Genomic DNA, 13244 nt, shown 5'->3' with positions numbered 1-13244 from the left:
CCCCTCCCTAAGAACAGCCTCCAGAGAGATGGTAGGTGGCCTGCATTCACTGTAGTTTCTTGTATTTCAGCCTGTGAGCAGTTGACTAAAGGTGCCCATACACTGCACGATTCTCATACGAGAATCGCAGGAAATCCAGCGAACGTACGAGAATCGTGCAGTGTGAATGAAGGCGTGCGGCAAAACAGATGACAAACGCACTCATCAATTCGTCACCAGCTTTACAGTAAGGTGCACACGGAATGGGCTTTAAACAGTAAAATAGCAAAACGTTTTCCTGGCACACTCACAAGCTAGCATGTAAAAAAACTTGTCTCACACTAAGGTTAAAAACAGAGGTTTGGATACACAACTTCTGCAGAAAATGTGAAAGACGCACAGCCACGCCAAGGCACCTCTTATAGTGCGGTCCTAACTCTAAACTATCAGAGCCTCCATCTTGGAGCACATGGGGCAGAAGATAAAAGATAAAATTGGGTGCAGGTTTGTCAGGAGGAAGCCCAACCCCCTTAAAGGCACAGAGACGCACAAGGGATCCCGGGATCTTCTGCCCCATGTACTCCAAGATGGAGGCTCTGATAGTTTAGACACTATCCATGTCCACTCTCAAAAGGATGCTGTGCTTGTCCTAACAGGGCACTCCCAGGGAAAATGGCCTGTGAAAGCTGCTTCCTAGAAGTAACTGGAGATAAAGAGGCAGATAACATGCAAGTAGTGAAGTTACCTTTGGATCAGCCAAGTACTTCCCAGCAAGCTAGGGGGTCGCCAAGCGCCTCGATTCCACCTGCGGTAATTCCTAACAAGCCCAGTCGACCATGGTACCTTCTGTTCTTAAAACTGAGTGTGAAGGATCCACTCCCACTAACAGTAGTTCCCAATCTTCTGTCACAAGGTCCTTTTATTCACCAAGCTCATGGTGAATTATGCCTAATGGCTTGGATTTTGAAAGACAAAGGTTCTTGGAATTAGGGTGCTCGGAAAGAGTGATTGACACCCTGTTTAAATCCAGACAGATCAGCATGAACAGAGTTTGCATCTAAAAGGATCTAAAAGATTCAAGATAGTGACTATTTCCCAAGTGGGATTTATCATTAGTGTAGTACTGTTTAGCCTCTGTTCTGTTTGAGAGTGAAGTATCTCTTGTGAACCTCACAATGGAAACGGCATTCTTGCTGGCGATCGCTTCAGCAAAGAGAGTGTGAGAGTTGGCGGCTCTGGGAGGAAAGAACAATTTACTACCTTCTTTCCTAAAAGAGTGGTGTGAGTGTCCATGCTGGGTTTCCCGCTGAAAATCTCGTTGTCCTTTCACATCAAACTGAAAATAGTCCTACCATCTTTCAGAATGGCAGAAGAGTATCAGCTAAGACTGCACCTATTCTGCTTACAAAACCGCAAGCCCACTAGCTTATTATAATGAACCCAGACACTGCCGGCTGTGTGCCTCTGTCAAAAAAAATCTTAGGCTGCTGATTAATTGTATTTGCACTTACGGCAGCCATGATAGACACCTTAATCCTTTTAGTGATCTGATATCCTTCTTTTCTTCAGTTTTTGTCCTGTGATATTTTCATCTGGTGAATTTCACTCTTTCACTTCCTTGACTATCCAGGGTCTCCACACCCTTGACACTACTGCCCTCTCTTGTCATTGGGATCTTGTGGCCAAGCATAACAAATCAACCACTGTAAACAAAAGAGACCCAAAACACATCTTGTGTGGATCCTTTTGCTACATTTTCAAATTCAATAGGCTCAATTCACAAAGCTTTAACACAAGGATAAGTGTCTTTATTTTAGCCATGCGACTGTCATTCTCAAATCTTATTGGACTCTGAAAATAACTGTCACTTTTCTTTAGAATAGGTATCCTTATCATCAGTGGCGGACCTAATGAAAAAAGGGCCCAGGTGCAAGATTTTTTTTTTGCCCCCCCAAAAAACCCCCCACAAACACAGCGCTCTCCTCCCGCAGCGCTCGGCCGGCTTTAAATTTCTGTCCTCCCTGATGGGACACAGAGCAGCACCCAGCGGGAAGAAAATAAAGCAGGGATGCGTTGCTGTATTGTTTTAATTTGTTTCATCAAACAAAAGACTTTTTTATGCTATTTTGGATTCAGCCATTGGCGTGTTCTGGAGGCAGGGTGCATGACGTCATATAACACCGCACGTGTTGGGCGCCGCCATCTTGGTGTATATCTAGGTGTGAAGTCACCTATATCGGCGTGTGAAGTCACCTGACGCCGCGCATGCATGGCGTCATGTGATGTCATGCTCTCCACCTCCAAGATGGTGGCACGCATTCACAGAACACGCCGGTGGCCAACATGGCCGCACATTCTCAAACAAATTATTATGTGCCTGAATACATTTTTCGTATATTCGGACATATAGTAATCCATTCATTTACATGTAGTCTAGGTTTTATTTTTAGCATACTTTTTAATATGTTTCTTTGCGGCTTAACAAAATAGGAGTCTTTAAATGGTGCGGATATTGGGGGAAATGGGTGTGGTTACGGGGTGTGTGGTCACTAAAGGGTGTGGCCACTGAGGGGCGCTGTAAAGCTTTCTCGCACAGGGTGCCTAAAGGCCTAAGGCCGGCCCTGTGCCCAGCTTCCTGATTATCCGGGAAGCCTGCTCCATGCCAGCGGAAGCACCGGTATTGGTATTCGGTATCGGCTACTCGTACTCGATACCGAAAAACCAGTATTGGTGCATCCCTAATTTTTATTGAAACTATTTTTTTGTATTGGGACAAGTAGATTGTAATGAAAGACAAGTAGATTTGGCCCCTGCTTTAGCCCTTGGACAAGTAGTTTTTTAAAAAAAAACCTGTGTTGTTTAACAGGCTTCTAATTTTATAACAGTGGATATTGGCAGTTTCCCGTAAGACAAGAAGATAAGCCAAATTTAATCATTGTCATTCCCTTGGGTTTAGTTTAAATTTAACAGAATGCCATTTAACAAGGCTAATGCTCCAGGCATGTTCAAAGAACCAATATATAAATGTTTGGGAATTTTATTTTGAAACTATTTTATAATACCTAGATGATATTATTGTTTTATAAATCATCAATTAATATTTCTAGCATCTAAACTTATTATAAGGGATGCACCGATACCGATACTAGTATCGGTATCAGTGCCGATACCGAGTATTTGGGTGAGTACTCGTACCCGGCATTCTGATTGGCCGGGAAGCCGACGTCATGCTCCCTCATCATTGCATGAATCATAATATTAAGAAAGTGACCTTAAAGCATTAGTTTGTATTGTTTTAGAAAAAATAGGACTTATCCCTTTAAGATAAAGGATCAATAATTGGTATCTGCGAGTACTTGATCAAAAGTATCGGTACTCGTACTCGGTCTTAAAAAAGTGGTATCGGTGCATCCCTACTTATTATGATAAAGAGTGTCTGCATTCAGTTTGCATCCAAGCTGCCAAGCATTTATATATGGCCAAAGACATATATATTGTAATGCGGCCATATACAGTAGTAAGTGCCCAAGGAATTGCAAGTGACCCGAAATAGGTGCAGACAGCCGAGAAATGGTCCATGTTATATAAGGTTTGTCAAGGTCAGGCCCTTTGGGAACCTGAGGGCGCTGAAAGCAGAACAGCAAAGACTTCTAGAAAATAGCAGAAATGTTTCATCAACTCTTGAGGGGCAATGGAAGGGAAAGGAAGATTCTATAACAGAATTGTTGATTCTAGAATGACTATGCAGACTATTGGTCTTATTTTATATAATATATACAGATAGAAGTCTGCAGAAATTTGGATCCATATTAACCCCAAAACTGGATAATGTGGAAAATATGACTACTTTTGCCAGTAGGGGGCTAAAAAACTATACCAAATGTTGTTTGTTTAAGTTGGAACTGCTTGCTGTAGTGCTGCCAATTACAGAGCAATTCAGGGAACAGTTGGCAGAAAGTAAGGTACAGCTTTGTGTGGACAATAATCCTCTGGCCTCTTTGTGCACATTTAAATAAGTGGATATGGGTTGCCAGATTAGCTCAGTTTGATTACATTATTCACTGCAAGCCTAGAAAAAGTCCTGCCAATTTTGATGTGCTGAAGCACATATTATTATTCATAATAATAATAAAAATAATCATAACAACAGAAGTCGGCAACTGAGGTGAATGAGAAACCAGAAGAGCCCATTGATGACATTGACAAGGTGTTTTAACATTTCAGCAGAGAGCAGCGGGAAGTATTATTACTGTTGTCCTTAGCCGTAGTAATGTGGGAATCTGCACTAATTCAATTTCCCAGGGATCCAGTTTGAAATTTCGAGGATCCACAGAAAGTGGTTAATCCCACTGATGTCTATGGGGGAGATACTTGTTAGTCAATTCTGGCCATGTGAAGCATGGGAAAAAAGCATAGAAAGCCAGACACTGCCGTGAGAGACATGTACTAATGTCAAAACAATTGTTAAAAAAACACCGTAGCTTCAAATATGACAGGAAAAAAACACAAACCCTTTAAAATTACAGGTTTGTTGGATTGCTTAAAGCTGTATTTGGTGTTAAAGAACAGTATGATTTTCACAAACAGCCTCTGTGACAGTGTACTCTGTAAGCACATTTTTGTCTGGAATTGTTTTTTTTTCCTTTTACAATATGCTTGAATTACATACTGAAGCTGCACCCCTATCTGAATAATTTAATTTTTTTTCCTGACAGCTCCATGTCAGCATACGAATGGGTAATCCCCCCCACTCCCAATAGGACCATTAACTCAGAATTTTTTGGATCCCACGCTGACAAGCCATTCCTTTTTTCTCCTCCTCAATAGGATCGAGTGCATAGCTGCCTTCCTGGCTGGATTTAATATCTGGCTGACCACTTTGTTAGGTGAAGTTCCCCCTGTGTTCGTTCCCATATGGCTGCTGGTGTGGGAAACCCCGCTGCTAGTCCTCGGGGAATCCGACTGGCTGGATAAAGTCCAGCATCTGAGGGGTATTGAGCCAACTTCTGTCTGCGTTCTGTCGCATGAAGATGGAACGCACGCTATGCGTTCCATACGTGGCCCAGCTCGGCCTATGGTGGCAGTGGCGGACCAGGTGTCTGTGCTTCCTCCCGCTGCACCTGGCCAGGTATGTGTGCTCTGTAATACAGAGCCTGTTGATTCATGAGCTACTACATTGTTGGCAAATATTAACTGTGTCTCATGTTAACATTGCAACATGATTCAGCCTATGCCTACCCCTCCCTAAGAACAGCCTCCAGAGAGATGGTAGGTGGCCTGCATTCACTGTAGTTTCTTGTATTTCAGCCTGTGAGCAGTTGACTAAAGGTGCCCATACACTGCACGATTCTCATACGAGAATCGCAGGAAATCCAGCGAACGTACGAGAATCGTGCAGTGTGAATGAAGGCGTGCGGCAAAACAGATGACAAACGCACTCATCAATTCGTCACCAGCTTTACAGTAAGGTGCACACGGAATGGGCTTTAAACAGTAAAATAGCAAAACGTTTTCCTGGCACACTCACAAGCTAGCATGTAAAAAAACTTGTCTCACACTAAGGTTAAAAACAGAGGTTTGGATACACAACTTCTGCAGAAAATGTGAAAGACGCACAGCCACGCCAAGGCACCTCTTATAGTGCGGTCCTAACTCTAAACTATCAGAGCCTCCATCTTGGAGCACATGGGGCAGAAGATAAAAGATAAAATTGGGTGCAGGTTTGTCAGGAGGAAGCCCAACCCCCTTAAAGGCACAGAGACGCACAAGGGATCCCGGGATCTTCTGCCCCATGTACTCCAAGATGGAGGCTCTGATAGTTTAGACACTATCCATGTCCACTCTCAAAAGGATGCTGTGCTTGTCCTAACAGGGCACTCCCAGGGAAAATGGCCTGTGAAAGCTGCTTCCTAGAAGTAACTGGAGATAAAGAGGCAGATAACATGCAAGTAGTGAAGTTACCTTTGGATCAGCCAAGTACTTCCCAGCAAGCTAGGGGGTCGCCAAGCGCCTCGATTCCACCTGCGGTAATTCCTAACAAGCCCAGTCGACCATGGTACCTTCTGTTCTTAAAACTGAGTGTGAAGGATCCACTCCCACTAACAGTAGTTCCCAATCTTCTGTCACAAGGTCCTTTTATTCACCAAGCTCATGGTGAATTATGCCTAATGGCTTGGATTTTGAAAGACAAAGGTTCTTGGAATTAGGGTGCTCGGAAAGAGTGATTGACACCCTGTTTAAATCCAGACAGATCAGCATGAACAGAGTTTGCATCTAAAAGGATCTAAAAGATTCAAGATAGTGACTATTTCCCAAGTGGGATTTATCATTAGTGTAGTACTGTTTAGCCTCTGTTCTGTTTGAGAGTGAAGTATCTCTTGTGAACCTCACAATGGAAACGGCATTCTTGCTGGCGATCGCTTCAGCAAAGAGAGTGTGAGAGTTGGCGGCTCTGGGAGGAAAGAACAATTTACTACCTTCTTTCCTAAAAGAGTGGTGTGAGTGTCCATGCTGGGTTTCCCGCTGAAAATCTCGTTGTCCTTTCACATCAAACTGAAAATAGTCCTACCATCTTTCAGAATGGCAGAAGAGTATCAGCTAAGACTGCACCTATTCTGCTTACAAAACCGCAAGCCCACTAGCTTATTATAATGAACCCAGACACTGCCGGCTGTGTGCCTCTGTCAAAAAAAATCTTAGGCTGCTGATTAATTGTATTTGCACTTACGGCAGCCATGATAGACACCTTAATCCTTTTAGTGATCTGATATCCTTCTTTTCTTCAGTTTTTGTCCTGTGATATTTTCATCTGGTGAATTTCACTCTTTCACTTCCTTGACTATCCAGGGTCTCCACACCCTTGACACTACTGCCCTCTCTTGTCATTGGGATCTTGTGGCCAAGCATAACAAATCAACCACTGTAAACAAAAGAGACCCAAAACACATCTTGTGTGGATCCTTTTGCTACATTTTCAAATTCAATAGGCTCAATTCACAAAGCTTTAACACAAGGATAAGTGTCTTTATTTTAGCCATGCGACTGTCATTCTCAAATCTTATTGGACTCTGAAAATAACTGTCACTTTTCTTTAGAATAGGTATCCTTATCATCAGTGGCGGACCTAATGAAAAAAGGGCCCAGGTGCAAGATTTTTTTTTTGCCCCCCCAAAAAACCCCCCACAAACACAGCGCTCTCCTCCCGCAGCGCTCGGCCGGCTTTAAATTTCTGTCCTCCCTGATGGGACACAGAGCAGCACCCAGCGGGAAGAAAATAAAGCAGGGATGCGTTGCTGTATCGGCAGAAAAATTGCACTTTTGGCATTTAGCCAAAAGTGCCATTTTCGGCCGATATGTTTTGGCGGCCGATATATGGTGCATCCCTAATATTTACAGCAATGCAGAATGGCCAGGCTATAGAGGACTACACATCCCAGCAATACTTTATATAACAATAGCATTTCTGTATAAAGTACTGCTGAGATTTGTAGTCCTCTGTAGAGGGTGCCATTTTGCATTGCTTCAACAGTACTTTTTACAACATTAGGCTACAAATAATAATTATTTTAATGAATTATTTACCCTTACCTCTTCTGTCTTCAGCTGTTTCCGTGTGTGTTCTGTTTGCTGGGTCCTCACTGCCGTCCGAGGCCCCATGATGTGCCTGCAGGGCCATCTTCAGTGCCTCCTTGTTCCGCGGCTCCCTCCTCACAGCAGCTGGCGGGCCCCATACTATCTCGGACAGCGGACGGGCCCCCTCCTTTTCAGCGCGTCGCGGGGCGGCAGTGGCATAACCAGAGTTGCAGGCGCCCGGGGCAGAACAAAATGTTGCGCCCTCCACAACCATTATATCACCACCTCATCAATACTAGTACAATAATAGTGTTATCAGTGATTGATGGCTCTAGAATTATTGCTCTCACTGCGACGTTCAAGGCGATATGTAACATGTGCAAGGCGCAATTGTCGTTTTTCACACGTAGGCACTCCGACGCGTGTGTATGTGGGGGGCGGGGGACTTAAACATATTTTTTCCCATTTTTTAAAAATGTTTTGTTACTTTAATTTTTAAACACTTTTTTTTTGTACACGAACCCTATTGGTATTACATAGGGGGCTAACAAGCACCCTGTGTAATAGCCGATAGGGTGTGACAGGCGTGGTCCTCTAAACAGGCATGGTAGAGGGCCGCCCGCGGGGGCCTCCAGAGGACCCACTTGAGAATCGAGCGACGGCAGATTAGAGAGCCGAGTCTGATGCGGGCGGGCTGACCGGGAGCTGCGGTGACGGCCGCATGGTCAGTTTGCCCCTGCGCCCGTCGCTACGCCATTGGCCTGACACTCCCAGCGCAGAGACTGGGGGCCCGCCGACCTCTGGATACCGATCCGGTGCTATCCGGCGGCCGACAACTGTGCTGGGCCCCCCAAGGCTGAGGCCCCAGTGTGGCTGCTCCGGCGGTAGTTCCGCCACTGCTTATCATGGTATATTAGCTTTGTGAATTGAGCACAATGTGACCAATACATTTAAATACAGTGTGGCAGATTTACTAAAGTAGTAGAGCATGCTCATTTTGCAAAGTGAATTTTCCCTTTGGAAGAGAACTTTCATTTAGTAAATGAGGTGAAATGCCTTCTATCATTCAATCGTGTAAAAAGTCCTGTTGATTTATTTTCTTTCCCTGAGATTGGATATTCTTTGCAAAGTTAATTTTCACCACTTTAAGGTAAGAAAAAATTCCCTTGCAAAGTAAAAAATTCTCTTTTTAAAGTACTTATGCTCTACTACTTTAGTGAAACCAGCCACAGTGTGTCTGATACACTCACAAACACTTCCCTGGTCATGCAGGCATATTTCAGCAGTGACCATTGGTGTAATCTGCTGAAAGCCAGCTTTTTGTCACAGAAAGGAACACCTCCAAGTCATTTTGGGCAGTTAATTGTTCTTCTTTGGGTGCTCGGACAAAACTCTCTGTGCACTAATTAGTAATATAATATTAGTCTTCCCACATCATCTTTTTACAATAAAACTATCACTACAAATCCTTTTATATTCATAAAAGGAGATTGAAAGGATGGAAACCTTTGTTTTAAGTGGGTATTTTACCAGTTTCCCATGAAAGCTTAGTGCGAGTGTAAGTGATCATCCCTGACCAGCTGCTCACATTACATAGGGAGACATTTATGGCAAAGCAGTGCTAAACATGGACAGTGAGGCAAATTGTGCGACACCATGACTCATAAGTTCCTTCCTCAGCTGCTCTAAAGTAGCACTGCAATAGAATTAAACCTGACGCTGACCACTTCTTAAATATACAACTGTTTAGACTGTAAATCTGTCTCATCTTCAGTAATAAAGCTATCTAAAAACTCTGCCGCACTTGGCTGCTCATGAATACGGACACAGAGACTTTTCTGAAGGAGAGGCAGCCTGATTTGGACTAATTATGTTGCTACTTTGCTTGATAATTGTCCCCCATGATGTACCCAGCTCTGGCCAGCTGCTCACAGCACATATAATTGATCAAAACTGGAGCAGACAGAATCTGGAGCACTTAGCCACAGTAACCAATCAGCTTCTCTTTTCAGTTTGTTCAGTTAAAGTGTATTTCCACTTTTGCAGCTAAACTGGGATAATATCTATTTTATATTTGTTACTTTATATTGATATTTGTTTGTTATATATATGTTTCCATTGGCATAGCATAAGCTAAACAAAATTTTTAAAAATACCTTTTGCCGTTTAAATTTTACTTTAAACTGAGTTTCTTGACCTCTTAAGGGTTAACATTTCTACTTCTTCTTTGTAAGGAGTGGTTCTGAGGGATAAGGGGTTTGTCCATTATAATATGTAAAGTAGATTTGTACACTGCCTGTCCTAGCAAGGAGTTAAATGATGAAATGCCTGGCTACTTCATTGTATGTCAATGCAGTTAGGGCCGGTTCACACCACAAACAGTGCATTCCAGAGCGGTCAGGCTCTGGAATGCACTGGATCGCATTCCGGCCAGCTTCCTGCGTTCAGGGGCATGGCGGTGCATTGAAGTAAATGGCACAGTAGTCACGCCCCCCCGTTCGCAGTGCGATCGACCACACCACAACGCGTGGCACATCAGTGCCTGCATTGCGGTCCAGTACGATCTGCAAAAATGCTGCAAGCACTATTTTTGAACATCGCACTGGACCAGGCACTGATGTGCCACGCATTCTGGTGCAGATGATCGCACTGTGGATGCGGGGCATGGCTAGAATGCCATTAACTTCAATGCACCACCATGCCCCCTCCCGCCCCTGAACCGAGGAAGCTAGCCAGAATGCGATTCAGTGTGTTTCAGAGCCTGACCGCCCTGGAATTCATTGTTTATGGTGTGAACCGGCCCTAAATGAGAGAAACACAATCCTCAAATTTCAGTCCTAAGTCCTTCCTTTAACGACATACCAATCTGAAGGTGCTCAAAAATGTGGATTCAGCCAAGTTACCTGCTGTAACAAAACATCTAAAAGATTAGTTTTTAAAATTATTTTTCGTTATGCTGTGTGAATATAGAGGGGTTTTCTCAAATTTGACTGCAAAATTGGAAATACACTTTAAGCTTTGAAAATGAAAGATAAAAGCTGATGGGTTGCCATGGGCAACTGCTCCAGTTTTGATAAATCCTCCTAATAATGTTTCACAGTGACCAGCTACTCACGGTTCATGCAAGTTTTATTCCTGTCATCTTTGTTCTATAAAAAAAGGTTGCAACTCTCCTTTTACCATAGGAGCATTCTAACACCAGAAAGGAATGTAGCTTGAAAGTGGATGTGTCTCCTCTGAGATCTGATGCCCTCTAGATCTGCGTTGCAGTGCCGACAAGTCTGTAACACACACATTGTACATGCAATAGTGCAAAATGTGCTGGTGTAGATATTCTTTTATCATTAGTGTTTATGCCCCCGCCACACATTGTTCCAGCATTAGTGTCCAAAACAAAACTAACTGTGCACTCCTATGGTGCAACTTTTTCCCCAGTCTGCACTTGCTTCTCTAGCTGCTCCACTTAACCACATTTGTCTGTGTCCACACTTCCACTACTTCCACTCACAAATAAAATATTATGATGATGTTGCTTGGTCCCTCAGAGTGATATGACAGTAAGGTAGAACTAAATACTTCCATGCACTGTGGCATAAAGGGTAGCTTGTACTGACTTTCAAGTCAAGTAACATGTATCTTTAGGTTCGGGATCTGCAAAACTAGAAGCAGATTTTCCTTTACTCAATCAAAATTTAGATGGTGGTTCTAATAGACCTGACAGGCAGTCCAAAAGCTAAATGAAGGAGTTCACATGGCAAACTGACAATGCTGGTGCTAATTGCAAAGCAGTGACTTAGCTTTGTAAGCGTGCAACAAGAAGAGCTGCTACTGTCAGGATTTCCATGTAAGAAACTTTGCAACAGATTTAAAAAAAAACTGATTTGCTTTAAAAAAATCTGTATACAATTGGAATGATTCTAAACGGTACTGAAACTAGATTTTGGGTTTACATACACATTAGGGCCATTGTCACACTCTATATTGCTAATTTGTAAATGTCTAGGGGAAAAGCAATGTCTCATTTGTTTATGGAAACATGTCAACCGCTTGTCCTACCTTGTCCTCAGTGTGTGTATTTGTGTGTGTTTTTCTTGTATTCCCAGGATTATTGTGGGTTAAGATGGGTGAGCTTCACATGTATACATGATATATGCAGGAAGATGGCCAGCAATCTTTGCTGCTGAGGTCGAGGATGATAGGTAGTGGAGGAAAATAACCTACGTCTGCTATCAGAATTTGGCTTTGTTCTACTAGTTCCACTAGCTATCCTCTGGCTACATCCTCAATGTCACTTTACAAACTGTTTTAGAGTGTTCAAAAACGAATTTAATGAAATATAATATAATCATACACATTATGGCAGTATTAAATTAAAATGTAAGCTGTTAGACCCTCATGGAGGCATCTGAAAAATGGTACAACTGCTTGTGAACCTTTTGCAGTTGTCTGGTAAGGTTCTATAATACGTTCTGTGTAGATACTGCAAAATTAGCCTGTAAGTTACTCCATATAGGAAATAAAGGAACAACTGTATTATGAGGCACGAGCTGATACAGCTACTCAACAAAAGGTGTAGGGATTACTGAATCTCCATGCCTAGTAGTGATTAGCTGTGTATTCAGTATACTTGAGATGCCTTATCCCTGTAACAGAAACTTACCTAATGTCAGTGCCACAACTTTGCTGCAACTATCTCTAAACTTGTAGATGTAGATTCTAGTGATGCATGATTTGAGCTAAAAAAACCCTGTTTAGTGAAGTCTGCAGTCCTAGAGATTGATTCAGGCAGGGTTTAAACTGCCTAAAAATTGTGGGTGGGGAAACTGAGAGAAGCTTAGACCAATGTAAAAAACTGAAAACCGAAACTTAAATGTCTCGATAATTTAGCAATTCTTTGTATTCCTTATGTACATTAGGACAAGTATGAAGAAAGGTTCCTTATAGATGAACAGGCAAAAGGTAATGATCCAAAGCCTCATTCTCCACCACCACAACAAGTTCAAAGGTGGCCAATTACTTTAAGACAAATCAAAGTCAGATCAAAACCGGTCCAAAAGCCTGTTGTGCGAGGTGTAACATTTTACAAGGCCAAAGATACAGAAGATGACAGTGACTTGGATGATCTACGTAAGTAAAAATTAATATCATTTATTCCCTTGGTGCCTTTTCTTTAATAATTTTTTTTAATTCTAACCTATTTTCCTCCACATATGACATATGGTCATTAAAGCATACTGTATAACTAAAAAGGTTCACAGATTAACTGCATATTCTAAAAAATACTGTTCTGAAACAGCAGTATAAGTAGGGGTAGGCATTAGTAGTATTACCTCCCTGAATGAATAACAAATATGTATACAATGCCTTCTTTAAGCAAACATGTGTTTTCCCCAAGCAGGACAAACCAACAAGGTTGCTTTAATACTTCTACACAACAACACATGCCTTTTCTTTGCTTCCTCAACCACTCTGCTTGGTGGCAGGGAGTGAACAAAGAAGCTCTGTGTAAGCTTAGGAACACTCCAGTTGGCCATTACACAAGGCTCAGCACTCCCATGTGACAGCACTAGGCCAATCAATAAGCTCCTGGAATTTCCAGTATTGTGCTGAAAGGGAATATGTTTTACTTAACTAATACAAATAGAGTACCATATTTACAATCACCACAAGCCACAACAGGTGACTATTACAAG

The 13244-nt window shown here is 42.5% G+C and overlaps 1 protein-coding gene across 1 annotated transcript in view; it reads left to right on the top strand.

Moving 5' to 3' along the window:
* Window positions 1–12678, top strand: part of LOC108802317 (olfactomedin-like protein 2B) — a gene marked incomplete at its 3' end in the record, with an annotated part of 82144 nt that extends 69466 nt beyond the window's left edge. The window contains exon 6 of the mRNA XM_018574182.1: window positions 12468–12678. Coding sequence (XP_018429684.1) covers window positions 12468–12678 — 211 coding nt within the window. The remainder of the gene's footprint in view (window positions 1–12467) is intronic.
* Between the last annotated feature and the right edge of the window lie 566 nt (window positions 12679–13244).

This window comes from Nanorana parkeri, unplaced genomic scaffold (genome assembly GCF_000935625.1).
Source record: "Nanorana parkeri isolate BGI_ZX_2015 unplaced genomic scaffold, ASM93562v1 scaffold2790, whole genome shotgun sequence".
Taxonomy (NCBI): Eukaryota; Metazoa; Chordata; class Amphibia; order Anura; family Dicroglossidae; genus Nanorana; species Nanorana parkeri.
The sequence above is the reverse complement of the archived record's forward strand: the minus strand, read 5'-3'. Positions and strand labels throughout refer to the sequence as shown.